This window comes from Salvelinus sp. IW2-2015, linkage group LG25 (genome assembly GCF_002910315.2).
Source record: "Salvelinus sp. IW2-2015 linkage group LG25, ASM291031v2, whole genome shotgun sequence".
Taxonomy (NCBI): Eukaryota; Metazoa; Chordata; class Actinopteri; order Salmoniformes; family Salmonidae; genus Salvelinus; species Salvelinus sp. IW2-2015.
In genome coordinates this window covers 4,850,282-4,867,651 of record NC_036865.1, presented here as the reverse complement: position 1 = coordinate 4,867,651, position 17,370 = coordinate 4,850,282, and the positions used below count along the sequence as shown (strand labels likewise).

The following is a 17,370-nucleotide window of genomic DNA, read 5'->3' as shown; positions in this document are numbered from 1 at the left end:
CAAGAGAGTTCTCATCTATATTATTCGTAGACGTCTATTTACCACCACAAACCGATGCTGGCACTAAGACCGCACTCAACCAACTCTATAAGGCCATAAGCAAACAAGAAAATGCTCATCCAGAAGCGGCGCACCTAGTTGCCGGGGACTTTAACGCAGGCAAATTTAAATCCATTTTACCTAATTTCTACCAGAATGTCACATGTGCAACCAAAGGAAAAACTCTAGACCACCTTTACTCCACACACAGAGATGCATACAAAGCTCTCCCCCATCCTCCATTTGGCAAATCTGACCATAATTCTATCCTCCTGATTCCTGTTCACAAGCAAAAACTAAAGCAGGAAGTACCAGTGACTCGCTCAATACAGAAGTGGTCAGATGACACGGATGCTATGCTACAGGACTGTTTTGCTAGCACAGAGTGGAATTTGTTCCGGGATTCATCCAATGGCATTGAGAAGTATACCACCTCAGTCATTGGCTTCATCAATAAGTGTATTGACGATGTCGTCTCCACAGTGACCGTACGTACATATCCAAACCAGAAGCTATGGATTACAGGCAACATCAGCATTGAGCGAAAGGCTAGAGCTGTCGCTTTCAAGGAGTGGGAGACTAATCCGGATGATTATAAGAAATCCCGCTATGCCCTCAGACGAACCATCAAACAAGCAAAGCTTCAGTACAGCATTAAGATTGAATCCTACTACACCGGCTCTGATGCTCATCGATTTGGCAGGGCTTGAAAACTATTACGGACTACAAAGGGAAACCCAGACGTGAGCTGCCCAGTGACGCGAGACTACCAGACGAGCTAAATCACTTTTATGTTCGTTTTGAGGCAAGCAACACTGAAGCATGCACGAGAGCACCAGCTGTTCTGGACAACTGTGTGATAATGCTCTCTGTAGCCGATGTGAGCAAGACCTTTAAACAGGTCAACATACACAAAGCCACAGGCCAGACGGATTACCAGGACATGTACTCAAAGCATGCGCGGATCAACTGTCAAGTGTCTTCACTGACATTTTCAACCTCTCCCTGACTGAGTCTGTAATACCTACATGTTTCAAGCAGACCACCATAGTTCCTGTGCCCAAGGAAGCGAAGGTAAACTACCTAAATGATTACCACGCCGTGCACTCACGTCGGTAGCCATTAAGTGCTTTGAAAGGCTGGTCATGGCTCACATCAACAGCATCCTCCCGTATACCCTAGACCCACTCCAATTCGCATACCGCCCCAAAAGATCCACAGATGACGCAATCTCAATCGCACTCCATACTGCCCTTTCCCACCTGGATGAAAGGAACACCTATGTACGAATGCTGTTCATTGACTACAGCTCAGTGTACAACACTATGGTGCCCACAAAGCTCACCACTAAGCTAAGGACCCTGGGACTAAACACCTCCCTCTGCAATTGGATCCTGGACTTCCTGATGGGCCGACCCCAGGTGGTAAGGGTAGGCAACAACATGTCTGCCACACTGATCCTCAACACTGGGACCCCTCAGGGGTGTGTACTTAGTCCCCTCCTGTACTCCCTGTTCACCCAAGACTGCGTGGCCAAACACGACTCCAACACCATCATTAAGTTTGCTGACAACATAACAGTGGTAGGCCTGATCACGGACAACAATGAGACAATATATGGGGAGGAGGTCACACTGCCAGGACAACAACCTCTCCCTCAATGTGAGCAAGACAACAGAGCTGATCGTGGACTACAGGAAAAGGCAGGCCGAACAGGCCCCCAATAACATCGACAGGGCTGTTGAAGCGGGTCGAGAGTTTCAAGTTCCTTGGTGTCCACATCACCAACAAACTATCATGGTCCAAACACACCAAGACAGTCGTAAAAGGGCACGACAACACCTTTTCCCCCTCAGGAGACTGAAAAGATTTAGCATGGGTCCCCAGATGCTCAAAAGGTTCTTCAGCTGCACCATCGAAAGCATCCTGACAGGTTGCATCACCGCCTGGTATGGCAACTGCTCGGCATCTGACCGTAAGGCGCTACAGAGGGTAGTGCGTATGGCCCAGTACATCACTGTGGCCAAGCTTCCTGCCATTCGGGACCTATATAATAGGCGGTGTCAGAGGAAAGCCCAAAAACTTGTCAGATACTCCAGTCACCCAAGTCATAGACTGTTTTCTCTGCTACCACACAGCAAGCGGTACCGGAGCGCCAAGTCTAAAACCAAAATATCCCTCTAGTGGTGTGGAGGCTGTGCTTTGGCAAAGTGGGTGGGTTTATATCCTGCCTGTTTGGCCCTGTCCGGGGGTATCGTCGGACGGGGCCACATTGTCTCCTGACCCCTCCTGTCTCAGCCTCCAGTATTTATGCTGCAATAGTATATGTGTCGGGGGGCAAGGGTCAGTCTGTTATATCTGGAGTATTTCTCCTGTCTTATCCGGTGTCCTGTGTGAATTTAAGTATGCTCTAACTCATAACCCTAATCTGTAGCCTAGCTAATGTTAGCCAGCTAGCTAATTTAGCGTTAGCCACCTAGCTAATGTAAACAACAACAAATTGGAAATTGTAACATTTCATCAATTTTGCAAATTCGTAACATATTGCATGTTTTTTCACATTTGTAACATATGTAACATCATACGAATTGTAATCACAAATTAATAATACCATACAAAAAGTAATATATCATAAGGAGTGTATCGGATTTTCATACACAATAATACGAAATTCTCTGACACCAGGTTGGCTGTGAAGACCCTACATTAATTTGCTTGTCTCCTATCTAACTCCTATAATAGAATTGTTGTCACATTGTTATTACTTGCCATTCGTTTTGCAATGCATATGAAAAAGTAGAGAATGTAGGCCTACACACACAATGGGACGTTTCAGTTTTTGTCGGCTGTAGCCCACTTAGTGGAGCAAATGGCAGGAATTCAAGTTTAGGGAGCGGCACATTCCACATCCTGGGAAATGGGTCTTCCATAAATGGTAAGCTTGCATATAATATGGTGACGTAACGGTACATCCTTGAACTAACATAGGAAATCGATCTTATCAGAGTGAAAACATCTAAAACTATTCGCTCCGCTTTGCCACGGGAACCGCCCCTTTACTTCTAGCTACACAATAGCCTCATCGAAGTTTGTTCACACATGTCATATTTGTCAGGACAAACACAGGCTGTCTAAGAATTATACTTTTTTTTTTTTTACTCGGATTCGGCAAATTTGAAAGTAGGATATGCCTCTACGGGTTGTCGTGCAAGGTCCTGGACCTTGGGGATTCCGTCTAGTTGGTGGGAAGGATTTTGAACAACCCTTGACTATCTCGCGGGTAAGTGTTGTTTCAGAGAGTCTGTCACTTTTAATAATATATTGTTTTACAATGTAACCGCACCTGGCCCTGTCCGGTGGCGGAACTTTCACTTGCCGACTCGAACACACCATTTCCGTGAGGCACGAGGGGAAGCGTTCTTTCTCGCTGCTGTAAAGATTATTTTCATTACCTCACCAATAATCTATTGCCATTTGAGGGTCAGGAGAAAGTGGCTTTTCGGGTCATTATGCCAGATGGCCATTCAATAAAACGTAATTGACTCTAAACGGCCTTTTCTGAGAAACCAGCTTCACGGTTTGTGTTGTGCAAATTGTGCTACCATGTGCTACTGTTAAATTCGTCCATGAATTGGCCTAGTCTAGTTCTAGATGACAATCTTCCATTGTTTGGCCAATACATCCATCCAAGTCTGTATAGGTCTATGTTTATTTCTATGTTTATTTAGGTTATCTAGAGGGCATTAACAACCAGTTCTATAGTGTTATTTTCTCAGACATTTCCGACAGTACAGCACATTTTGTGGGTATGCAAGATCACATCCCTTGACAGTGTTTCACCTACATTGTCTTAGGTGGGGCACTGAACTTCACTCTGTCTTCACCAACCTAACATTTGCCCTCAACTGGCCCACAATGTTTAGCCCTCCAACGTTTTCTCAGAAGTACATATTGAAGAAAATCTGGCAAGGTGTATTGAGGATTTCAATGCAATGGATTATGAACCTTTTGAAGTGTTGTAGATGTAACTGAATGAATGACTGCTATGCACAACACTCTTTGACGACAAACTATATTGTTAAGTGTGTTTGAAACCGATTCTTGTTATTTGTTAAATTTCTCTAAGACCTCCCTTTGAATCCTTAGTCACCATCATACTTTTCTAGTGTTACTAATCCTGTCTGTGAACTGAGACTGCACCCATATTTACCACATAACAACCTGCCATGGGACACTCGAGTTTAGCCAAAGGATCCTTGTCCTCCTGAAATGTCATAGAAGAATCCCGGATTACTCGGTCCCAAATGTGAGAAGAAAGTTGAATATGTTGATGTACTGAATATTTCAGATCACTCCTGGCAGTAAGGCTGCCCAGGCCAATCTGAATGTCGGGGATCAGCTCCTGGCCATTGATGGAGAGCCCACTGAGAGCATGACTCACCTGCAGGCACAGAACAAGATCAAGGGCTGCGTAGAGGAAATGATCCTCTCTATCGACAGGTAGGGGTTTGCAGTTTTCCATAGACTCGGATGGGTTCAAAAAGCACTGAGTCATGGAACATTTCAGCAAATGTGCACAAAAGTACAGTATCTCTGACACCTGATGTGGTTATATGTAAGGGATACGAAATTGTATGGTTCAAATGGTGAGAGGGGGGCAGGGACCTTGGATTTGTTTGTCTGAGGTTAAACGCCCACACCAGTAGAAATTCACTTTTTTCGAGCTGAAAGACGATGGCCAGAGCTTACCCATGATGTTGCACAAGAATTTAAGTAATTGTTTTAGTCAGAGTAGGACATATTTGGGCTTGGAAGTGAAAAATCCGAACGGCCCACTTTGTGTAAATCCATGTGAATGTGGTGTCTCTTCCTGTGATATGACATACAAATTCTTTTCAGCCTACGTTTTGTTTCAGGGCTGGGTTTTATTTGAATGTTACCACAGCATGGCATTGTTTATTAATCAGAAACAGCTGAAAAGTTATTCCTCTTCGTGACAGAGATGAGCCAAACTGCCGTGTGGTCCACTTGGCCGCCTGAGCCATGGAGCAAATTAAAATAGGGGGTGCAAACTTATATTTTTGCACCTCAGCTTTTTTTTTCTCCTGAAAATCACCGTAATCCATTGGTTAATTTGTCAATATTCACTTATTTTTGAACTAGTCAGTATTTTTTTTTAAATATTTTCTTTAGTGTGTGTGTATATACATTATCTTTCAATCGTTTTGGGGTCACTTAGAAATGAAATATCAAATTGATCGAGAAATACAGTGTAGACATTGTTAATGTTGTAAATGACTATTGTAGCTGGAACTGCAGATTTTTAATGGAATATCTACATAGGCGTACAGAGGCCAATTATCAGCAACCATCACTCCTGTGTTCCAATGGCACATTGTGTTAGTTAATCCAAGTTTATCATCTTAAAAGGCTAATTGATCATTAGAAAACCCTTTTGCAATTGTTAGCACAGCTGAAAACTGGAGCATCAGCATTTGTGGGTTCGATTACAGGCTCAAAATGGCCAGAAACAAAGAATTTTCTTCTGGAGCTCGTCAGTCTATTCTTGTTCTGAGAAATGAAGGCTATTCCATTTGAGAACTTGCCAAGAAACTGAAGATCTCGTACAACGCTGTGTACTACTCCCTTCACAGAACAGCGCAAACTGGCTCTAACCAGAATAGAAAGAGTGGGAGGCCCCGGTGCACAACTGAGCAAGAGGACAAGTACATTGTTTAGTTTGAGAAACAGACACCTCTCAAGTCCTCAACAGGCAGCTTCATTAAATAGCACTCGCAAAACACCAGTCTCAATGTCAACAGTGAAGAGGTGACTCTTTGGCCTGAATGGCAAGCGTCCCGTCTGGAGGAAACCTGGCACCATCCCTACGGTGAAAGATGGTGGTGGCAGCATCATGCTGTGGGGATGTTTTTCAGGGACTGGGATACTAGTCAGGATCGAGGGAAAGATGAACGGAGCAAAGTACAGAGAGATCCTTGATGGAAACCTGCTCCAGAGTGCTCAGGACCTCTGACTGGGGCGAAGGTTCACTTTCCAACAGGACAGCTACCCTAAGCGCACAGCCAAGACAACGCAGGAGTAGCTTCAAGACAAGTCTCTGAATGTCCTTGAGTTGCCCAGCCAGAGCCCGGACTCGATTGAACATCTCTGGAGAGACCTGAAAATAGCTGTGCAGCGACACACCCCATCCAACCTGACAGAGCTTGAGAGGATCTGCAGAGAAGAATGGGAGAAACTCCCCAAATACAGGAGTGCCAAGCTTGTAACGTCATACCCACAAAGACTTGAGGCTGTAATCGCTGCCAAAGGTGCTTCAACAAAGTACTGAGTAAAGGGTCTGAATACTTAAGTAAATGTGATATTTCAGTTATTTTTAACAGTTGCAAACATTTCTAAAAAACCTGTCTTTGCTCTGTCATTATAGGTTATTGTGTGTAGATTGAGTATAACATAATTTAATTATTTTTAGAATAAGGTTGTAATAATGTGGGAAAAGTCACGGGGTCTGAATACTTTCCGAATGCGCTGTATAGTTAGTTACATGTCAATTGCGGCGTGCATGATCATGAGCAAAGTCATTGTAGCCTGTCAATTCACTTCCCTGTGAGAACCATGAGCACGGGCTGACTTGACTTGCCTACCAATAGCCAAAGCCTGCCAGCAGCCTGCCTACCAATGGTTGCGAAGTCAAAGACAGGCCAGGTCTTCTGAGGTGGAACCTAAACGTGCATCTCTAGGACAGGAAATTACGTCAATAGGGGGCGAGGGGGGGGGGGGGGGGGGGGGGGGTGTACCAACTTGGGCAGGACACTTGATGTGAGTGGTGCTTTCCAAGGGGCAATCTGTTTTATACATACTTTTTTACGTTAATGCTATATATAGCCATTGATTCTTGGAGAATATAACTTGTATGTGCCTCATGAGCTTAGATCTACTGTCTAACCGCCCCAGAACAAAGTAAAACTTTTTTTTGTTTGTAAATTATGTAATTGTGTACACTGTATATGGCCTCAAAATATGGTTTAATGTTCGACATTGATGTCATGGATGGACAGTCCTTGCGTTCATAGCTCTGTATATTAATTTAAGACTAGCTACATTTCTCCAACCCATCCCTTTTAGCTTTTTACCAAAATGGTGGTGGGGTGTCGCTTGGTTATTGTTCTGAACTGCAGATTACCCCTATAAAATATGTTCTTTTAGAAATGGTTGTTGTCCCATCAACAGGTTCGAGGCCTGCTCTGTCCACATTTTGTATTCTCTTTTGGATATCTTTCATGTTTTATTGCATGTCTGAATATTTTTTTTTGTATTGCAAGTTTGTGTATTGTCTTTTGACTCTTTTTAGATCAGAAACTAAAATCTGGTCACCGCTCTCTTCTGAGGATGGAAAGACCAACCCTTACAAGATGAATCTTGCGTCTGAGCCGCAGGTGTGTCTGTCTTTTATATCCTACTTCACTCAGACCAAAGATATTAGGAAATGAGGCATTCATAAGGTGACTTAGAGGTATGTCCCTGCTCTGTCATGGCGTATTAACTGGAAAATCCCTTACTCACAGATAGGAAATGGTCCAGTATCTGCAATCTTTCACATCCCCACTGCACAAACAAAGGCTTGGGTTTTGATACTGCAAACGATGAGGTCGTTGTTTACTTCCCAACAGGAGATCTCCTAGGAGACCATGGTTTTATCAGCCAACCTCTGACGTAAGACTCAGTTCCTGCCTAGTGAGTGGGAAATTGAGTCCAAAGTGTGAATTAATGTAGGAAGCGTGTGGTTTGTCTGTCCTCCACAGCTTTCAGGGACGTGTCACAAACACAGTGCATTTTGGTCGCAGAATACATAGAAAATATGTTTTGCGCATTTATTTTTTCACTTGAGCTTTTAATGCTTTGCATGTCACCGTATTTTGTCTTAGTTGGCCCTGTGTTTACCTGTTATCATGAAGTACCGAAATAACCTTTTGACTATGCTATTCTTTACCTCTAATATCCACATATTAGTCAAGTAACTGTCATACTGTTTCTATCAAGGCGTGTGTGTGAGATGGCATTGAAAGTATTTATATTTGTAATATAACTGATTTTTGTCTAGTACTCATTACTTTCTTTATCCCTGGCTACACGCAACTTGCAGGAGGTGAAACCCATAGGTTCCGCCCACAACAGGAGCGCCCTGCCATTTGCTGGGTTTGGCCCCAACGTGGTAACCAATCAGTACAACAACCCCGCCGGTCTCTACTCCTCCGAGAACATCAAGGACTTTAACACGGCCGTGGATGACGTGAAAACCATTGCCACTGCTGTTAACGAGCCCAGCAACATGTAAGGATCTATCCCAGCTGGTTGCAATAATGTCATTGCATCTAGTTTTACTCGCTGGGTATCATTCTTCAATTTACGATGTCTTACTAGAGCAGAATGTACTGCATTTTCACTTGTTAGAGGCTTACAGTGTGTGTTTGTTCCAAGTCAAACTCGACCTCGGCTGTGGCCCAAGGAAACATAGCAATGTTTTTGAGGCCCTATCGTTTGTTTGTGCTCGATTTGACCAGGCCTTTGTACTATACGACTCATTGTATGTAAACTAGTATTGATTTGAAGTGTGTTCATTTGTTTTGCAGCCCAACAGTGGCAGACTCGGAGGTCTACAAAATGCTGCAGGAAAACCAAGAGGCTGATGAGCCTCCCCGACAGTCCGCTTCATTCAAGGTGCTGCAGGAGATTCTGGAGTCAGGTACTTATTCACACATGTATGCAGTTGATATTTATGTAGTGTTTAAGCAATGTGGCATTTACTTCAACATGGGTTTGTAATGCAACCATTTTGGGTTGCATCACACGGATTGCGTACCCAGTTGGTTGGATTATAACCCTGCATAAATTGCCACCGATGCAATCATGTTGCACAATTTAGAGACTGAGAAATGAGTGTCTGTTTTGACACCAGCACTTATGTTTCGCATTGTCGAACCGGGTTATAACTTTGCCATGTTTGGAGTTTTAACATGATGTAATTGGCAATTGTTTTTGAATAGATTTGGTTCAGCTAAGTAGTGTTTAAACGATCATTTTGATTCTATAGTTGGTAACAGACTGGTGACACAATGTATTGTGTCTCTGTGTGACAGGAAGAGCCTTTGCTATATTTTACAAGGTTTTCCAAATATTTAATGGCAATTAAATTGGTAAGTGGCTTAACAAACCACGATGGCATGTCTCCTCTTGATTGCAGATCCTGATAAGCCCTCTGGGTTTAGGAGTGTGAAGGCACCCGCCGCAAAAATGGGCTCAACAGTGGGAAATGCAAACAAGTTACCAATCTGTGACAAATGTGGATCAGGGATTGTGTAAGTACAGCATATGATTATTCAAACAGTTGTGATCTCATGGTAATATTGTGAACTTTGCATTTTGCTCACGGTGATTTGACGAGGAGATCCACGCCTACTCTGAGACGATTTATGAATACAGGCCCAGTCTCGTAGGCTACGTTAACACAGGCAGACCAATTCCGATGGCATATTTGATACCTATAGTATTTTTTCCCCCAGAATGTATAAACAGCAAAAAACACATGGAATCTGATCTTTTGAGTTCTGATGTGTTCCACATTTATGTGGTTCTCAATCCTGATACAGTTACGATATGCGACCTCAATCTGGATGAGCAGATCAGATTTTCTTTTGCTCTGAAGTGTTGTTTTGCACATGACCTGCCATTAACATGACAAGCATCCAAAAATTAAAAGGTGGCTGAATTTTCTGGATGCCTCTTCAATAGCTAAACAATCTTACCTTCTGCGCATGTATGGGATTCTCTACTTCACGCACACACTTATTTACCTCCCTGCTGCTCCCTGCACTGCCGCTTTCCCCTCCCTCACCGATGATCAGATGTCTTTGTCTACTAACTTTGACGGGTTGTACGAGCAGCGTGATCGACGGGTTGTACGAGCAGCGTGATCGACGGGTTGTACGAGCAGCGTGATCGACGGGTTGTACGAGCAGCGTGATCGACGGGTTGTACGGGCAGCGTGATCGACGGGTTGTACGGGCAGCGTGATCGACGGGTTGTTTGACAAACTTCTTTGTCCATTGTAACAGTAGGCCATTACAAACATAAGCAGGGCACCGAAAGGCAGTCGAAGTAGCAATTAAATTTTTTCAGGTTGAGAGTTATATGCAGCTCTCTAGGCAGCAAATCAAACATACGCAGGACACAGACGGGCTACCCTGGTGAATTGTAATATGCTGTCCATCAAAACATACGGTGTTGCATGGTCATTGAGAAGCGAAAAAAGGCAATTTTTACTTTGCCCCAATGTAATGTGTAGACTGCATCCTGCTTATGTTTGTGCTGCTTTAATATCCTAGTTACAACAGACAAGGTTGAAGCTACCTCGTTCACATTGGCCTACAAAATACATATTTTTAAATTGATATGGTTGTTTAGCTCTGGGAAGAGGTGTGTGGGGGGGGCAGCAGTCACACAGCCTCTGACAATTTTAAGGAACAGTGACTGGAAATTAGCATTGCATCTGTGTGCTATTTCAGAGGCTACATCAGTGTGAATGCTGCAATCTGATATGGGTCACATGTAGGATTGCAAAGAGAGGTTATATTACTGGAAACCTTTTGAAGTTTACCAGTAAACCACCGAATTCTTGGTAACTTTCAAATATTTTGGGGGGTGTCTAGTGGCCTTTTTGGGTGCTTCAGATTGTCAGTTGTCTGTAATTTATGGAACGCCGTTTTGGTCTTTGCGCGTGAAAAAAGATACACGTCAAATAACACTATTTGACGTGTGAAATAAGCTTTTAATTTGACACGTCAAATAACACAATTCCATTGTAGAATGTTGTGTGCGCTGAATTTGCACGTGCAAGCCAAGTGCCACCATTACGATCGCAGTCAAAGCTGTACAAAGCTGTTGGTAATAAGGCATTATTTGTTCGACCGAATGTGAAAACGTCTGTGTGAGCATTTGAAATTAGATCAGGGTCAAAAATGTTTGCAAATATCTTTGATACGGATGTTATCAGCAACTTCTGGGGTAACTAGCTAGGTTTAGCTTGGGACCTAGCTAGCGCCAATGCAACCAGCCTGAAAACAATGAACAGTAGAAAATGCAGGAATTTTCCATATTCTTAGCAGTGATTTAGGAATCCATGTGAGTAAGTATTAGCTAGGTAGCCACTTGTTCTCCTATTGAAATAACTAGCTAGCCTGCTACTTAACCCTGTTGTCCAAAACTAACATTATAAGCAGCCAGCTAGCTTCATCTGACTACTATGGCTTGACCGGGTTATGTGTTGTGATGCTAGCCAAAATAAGGATTAGCCACCATAGTGGAATTTGCGGTTCGCCTTTAAAATAAGTCTCTCTTTTGAAAGCGATGCAGAAGTTTTCAATTGGTGAAATCATGCCATATTTATACTTGATGACGTTAAACATGGTTGGAATGTGGCGCAATGAAATGGGGTATCGGTCTACTCGATGACACCCAGAGAACACAACTGTGAAGAGTTTACGGAAATATTAGCGTTGTAGCTCTTATTGTGGGACTTTGACTGTGGGAAATCACCTCTCCAGTCAGCCTATTGTGCGTATTGACGTTCATGTTGCACTGTACAGCCTTACCCCATTTCATTGATCCCCAATCGTCAGGCATCAGCCTACTCAGTACCCAAGTGCTTTTTTCCCCCCATAAACCTCAAGAGTTATCAGGCTCCTAAACATCCACGTTGTATTGTTTTTCCTCTGGAATAGTGTTCAATGCACATAGTAGGTCGACTGGTACAATACATGTGGCTCAATTCACTGGTTTCGGAGTCCCGCAATAAGAGCTAGGACACTAATGTTCTCTGGGTGTCACTGAGTAGACTGATACCCCATGTAATTGATCCACAATCCATAGGTAAGGCTTTACAGTGAAGTAACTATGCCCCCAATGCAATTCTAAAGTTTTTAATACGGTGGTCACCAACCGGTCGATCGCGATCGATTGACTTGTCGATCTCCAAGGCATTTCTAGTCGATCGCCAAACATTTCTGTAAAAAACCCAACGATAATGCCTTGTGTTCCAAAATTGATACTGTGAGATTTCAAAACTTTTAAAACTATGACTAGAGAGAGACTCAACGAATACAGCAAAGAGCTGCTGTTTACGTTCTTACTCAGCACTGTCAACACTTTTATAAGCCATAAAATGCACGTTCTTCCTATTTCCACTCAGTGCTACAACAAGAAGTGCAGCAGTAATGAATGAGTAGGAAAGTGTATCTATAGGCGTTATCATTAGCGGCTTGGGTCTTTAAAAAAAATTATATCAAGGAATATTTAATTTTCTCTTCATAGGACTAACAACATGAAATCGTGCATGAGGCAGAAATAATGCGGTGCGACTCGAGTTTCGACATCAGCTGGAAGACGGTGTGTCCCGTTTTGGTCAGTGTCAGTGGAGGAAACGGAGAGCGGAGGGATGATGGCTCTCTCCCTCCACTGAGACTGACCATCAGTCTGCTGCTGCTCTCCCTCCACTGAGACTGACCAACAGATGCAGGCACCATCAGCCCAGTAAAATAAAAAGCTAATTATTTAAATGTATGCTCACTCAGCTGTGCCTCACAAGTAATACAACAATGGATCTATTACCGGTGTGATCATATAGCCTACCTCAAATTTTGATGCATTGGCAGGTAAATTCAAGCAAAGCCAGTATGCAGTGATAATGTATTGGGCCTATAGCTTACTGCACAAACCTCATTGCTACAGTACTGTTTTTAATTGGTTAACAGAGCGGTAGATCTTGGCTTGCATTTTGACTCTGAAAAGGTTGGTGACCACTGATCTAATACATCCAGTGTGATTTCAGCAGATTTGTCAAATGAACAAATTGTCTTTTGTTGAATGTAAGGACATTCCAACCTTGTGATCTATTCCATTATGGCATGATTCCACTATTTGTATTATTTGCATGCCTTTCATTGAGAGACCTTTTATTTTGAATGCAAAGCGCAAATTCCACTATTGTGTCTAATCTTTATTGTGGCTAGCTTCACATAGGTGGGTACGACCACCTTTAATCAAACCAGAACTGTCTTATAAATTAGGGGTGTTTTAGGTGAGACTTAGCTAGGTATCTATAGCTACTGAAACCGACTGTTCTTCCCCAAAAACATCGCAAAATGACATTGTTTGCATCCATCAGCTAGCTAGCTTTTTTACGACCAGCACTGTCTCTAAAGCTTGGGGAAGTTTGTCTGCGTTCGTGCGGTACAGGCACCTTCACCAGCATCACAGCATGCGTATCGTTGTGACATATGACCGACGAGTGATAGTGTAATCGATGTGTAATAACTGTCAAATTAATGAACTGTTAAAATATTGTGACGTGCAGTCATATTCGCGTCCTGATTGGTCAACGAGCTTATTTGACACATCAAATAGTGTTATTTATTTTATATTTTATATATATATTTTTTGACACGCAAAGCCCCAAACGGCATTCCATAGTAATTATCTCTGGCCCTCTGTGTGGCCTTATCACGTAAAATTGAATGACAAAGCTGAAAAACATTAGCCTAAATATAAGCAAACTTAGTGAATACCATTTGTTTAATATGAGGGTTTCAGCATGAAATATCTTTTTTTTTTTTTTTTTTTTTTTACACTATACTTAGTAAAATAAATGTATTTCTGTCTTGAATTTGCTTTTTTCATTATTTAGGCAATTTTCTTTTGAACCAAATGGTCTATCCACTCGGAACTAATTGGCTACATTGACACGGATATAAACAAAGAATACTATATATGAATAGATTTTTTGAAGTTTTTCAAGTACAAATGACCAATGTTACTATAGATTGTCATGTTTTACCTGTTAATTACTGAAGATTCCGATTTGACTTTTGTAAATTAGCGGTACCTTTGCAACCCTAGTCGCATGAGAAACAGTGTGGACAGTCAGAAAAAAAGATTGTACATAAAAATAATTCTGCATTGGGTTCCTAGGATGGCTGTGTAAATGCAGCTTCAGTTGCTACGCTAAGATGAAATACTGCGTCTTAGTATTTTCCTTATTTGTCTCAAGTTTTTTTTATGGAATGTCACAGGACAAGTGTTTTGTGTCACATGCCAATTAAATTGGCTGATATACAGCCATGCTGTGAGCATGCCGCCAACAGCTGTGTACTTCAGAGGTCGTTAACACTTGGTAATAAAGTGTTAAGACTTAAAGGGCAATTCCGCCACGTTTCATCCTCCTATTCATTAGCTACAGCACCAAACCAGTGTTTGTATATGTGAAAACAGCGTTCCCCCCCCCCCCCTATTATCTGTGGTTGAAAAGATAAGGTCCTGAAAAAGGCTTCTATGTGACATCACAGGGTAGGATTAAAAGAAAATCTGCGATGAGTTTCTAGCAAGAGGGAGGGTGTTTTCTGTCACCGCAAATCTGTGTTTGAAAATCACTGTTTTTAAAATGTTTAAACTTTTGATTTCATTGGGTATAACTTTTTAACTATATATTTTTTTCTTCTACAAAACGTACAAATACGCCGTATTCGCATATGTCAGGGGAGGGCGGCTCATAATAATGGCTGAAATGGAGCGAATGTCATTTGAAACGCATGTGTTTGACGTATTTGATACCATTCCGCTCCAGCCATTACCACAAGCCTGTCCTCCCCAATTAAGGTGGCACCAACCTCCTGTGGCATATGTAGACACTGGTATTGTCCTGGAGATAATTACAATTAGGTTGAAAAGTAGTGGCTCTAAGTGTGCTTGGACATACCTACTGTGTGACCTCCACAGTGGATTGGGTGGCAAGATGAGGTATTTTGTTTATCATGATAAGAGAAGATGAAACCGTGTTGTGGATTTTCCACACGCCTCTCTCAGTTTCTAATTGTCTTACTATTTTTTTGCAAAAATAAATAATTATGCTACTTGCAGTTTTACTTATACTTTACTATCTTCCTACAAAGGCAGAAATCGTTCTCTGTTTTTAGAATGTATTTTAGACCATTTTTGTCCAGCAATTTACATGTAAAGAGGGTATGAAATGTTATCTCCTTATGCTCTATACATTATAAGGCACTACATAGATGTTTATAAGCAGTTATTAAAGCCTATGACATTCATAGAGCTTTATGACAAAGCCTGTAAAATGAGTTATTATGCCTCATGTGCAAAGCTCATTAGGAAATATTATGTTCTTGTTGAGGGGTATATTCAAATTCCCCTGCGCACCCTCTAATACATGTAAGTCTGTCTTGCACACCAATCATGATTGTAGAACCCCTCATGACAAATTCCCAATGAGCTTTTTATATTGGGCATTATAAGACTGCTACATGGGGTATTATGCTGCCTGCTCATAATGCTTTATGAATGTTGTTAGGTGCTCATAAATATCTACGTAATGCATTATAACTGGGCAAATAATGCATTCTGAAGAGGGTTTTCATAGGAAGTTTCACAGATGTTTGATTTATTTGACCTAACCATTTGAGTTTGTGATTTCTTCTTTCCCAAACTCAGAGGGATGGTTGTCAAGTTGCGGGACAAGTTTCGTCACCCCGAGTGCTACACCTGCTCCAATTGTGACGTCAACCTGAAACAGAAGGGACACTTCTTCGTGGAGGACCAGATCTACTGCGAGAAGCACGCACGCGAGCGAGTGACTCCACCCGAAGGCTATGACGTGGTCACAGTCTTCCCCAAGTAGAGCTGTCTCGTTTGGAACACTGCACATGACCACATTAGTGTCTCCAAGACTCCGTGAGAACCATCCCCAAGACTTTCCAGCCTTTTTAAAGATGTCACATTCTAGACTGTAAAAATGGTATGTTTTATGCCTGGATAATGTTACTACCAGGCACGACATGTTAAGCTTCAAACAAGGTTTGCTATTCGTCAAATGATAATAATTTGCACATTATGCGTATACGTTTAGGAACCGAAGAAGGCTATGAATTGGTTGCTTACATGGTGTAGTCTGGGTTCAACCAATCTCTAAGAGGAATCCAAAACATTTGTATTTTTAATCAGTAGACTAATGTTTTGGGTTTCTGTTTTTACCATAAATCTTTCACAAACATGCTGTGACCACGGATAGTTAAGGGACAAGCAGTAGCTACTTTACTTGGGTTTGATTTTATCATGGTGGTTAGATCCAGGCTTCTGGTGGCTCTGCTTCTGGGTGGATGTTCATAAACAGAAACTCTCTTCCAAAATGATTGCTGAGTGCCATCTTTTCGTCGTGAAAATGCTGTATTGGTGTTCCAAATTACTCTTGTCAATATCATTATTATGACTTAATAAATGTTTTCTCAAACCGTGTTTCTTTGTTTAGTTAGTTCATCAAGTTATCTGCATAAAGGTTGGGTTTTAAGGACGATTAACGTTCTTCGCGGCTGTCTTTTTCAGTATTGGTAAAAGTGCGCTCGGCGTTGTTTCAACAAGCAACGGAGCAACATGTCTTGCTGTAGTCTCTTCAGGCACCCAAAGAGCAAAAAGAAGACCATTGAGGACGGAGACAAGAAGATGACTTGGATGACATAAAAGGATGGCGTAAGAGTGATCGAGGAGAAGTTGAGGTCCCATGGAGACCAAGAGAGACATCTTGTCTTGGGGCGCCAGGGGTTGGGCACTGTGAGCAGGGTGGAGAGGAGACACTCCGAGCCCCTCCAGGACCTCTAGGCCAGGGAGCTCATTAGAGGCGTTTAGAAGGAGATTGCGCTTCTACTGGATGGATAGGTGGGAGGCTTCCCACCACTGGGGCTACCTGCCCTTTGGACCCAGCAGGAGATGGCACTGCCCTGGTAATGCTTCAAATGACAGTTTTGTTTTAACGCCTGTAAAGTACTGTACTGTAATTGACCATTTCGTCCCTGTCACTGCTGGTCAGGCGCCTTGTCTACTTCATGTTATTCTGGTTTGGGGCACCACCTGCTGTTTTGCATGGTGACCAGCAGAGTGGAGAGCTGGATGCTAGTGGTGACCACTGGTCACTTAGTGACCCTGCTGCTCTACGTCTTTAATCTACGCTCTCGCCAAGTAGTCTTTCTAGTTTCAAGCATTACCACCTTTCATGAGACCAGCTATTATGTTTGATGTTATACAGTATTACAAGTGACACCCTGCCCTACGGGTGATAAAACATTGGATCTGATTAATTGGATTCAATACAATTTTGTTTGAGGAATACAACCAGTCTTCAACTCAATAACCCCCTCCCCAACACCCCCCCCTGCAAAGCACACATTCATGCTACTAATAAGCTGTTCTCAACATCCC

The 17,370-nt window shown here is 42.4% G+C and overlaps 1 protein-coding gene across 1 annotated transcript; it reads left to right on the top strand.

Annotated features, from left to right (window-relative positions):
* Positions 1–2,997: 2,997 nt before the first annotated feature.
* On the top strand, positions 2,998–16,413 carry pdlim1 (PDZ and LIM domain 1 (elfin)). The gene is made up of 7 exons (XM_023970080.2): positions 2,998–3,319; positions 4,388–4,539; positions 7,409–7,493; positions 8,201–8,388; positions 8,688–8,800; positions 9,299–9,413; positions 15,613–16,413. Exons 1-7 carry the CDS (start codon positions 3,227–3,229, stop codon positions 15,797–15,799), a joined length of 933 nt encoding a protein of 310 aa, XP_023825848.1. The 5' UTR covers positions 2,998–3,226; the 3' UTR covers positions 15,800–16,413.
* The last annotated feature ends 957 nt before the right edge of the window (positions 16,414–17,370 follow it).

Excerpts from the sequence above, each read along its gene's own strand:
- pdlim1 (XM_023970080.2), top strand. The coding sequence starts at position 3,227 with ATGCCTCTACGGGTTGTCGTGCAAGGTCCTGGACCTTGGGGATTCCGT. Across the intron at positions 4,540-7,408 it reads ATGATCCTCTCTATCGACAG|ATCAGAAACTAAAATCTGGT; the intron begins GTAGGGGTTTGC and ends GACTCTTTTTAG. Across the intron at positions 9,414-15,612 it reads AAATGTGGATCAGGGATTGT|AGGGATGGTTGTCAAGTTGC; the intron begins GTAAGTACAGCA and ends TCCCAAACTCAG.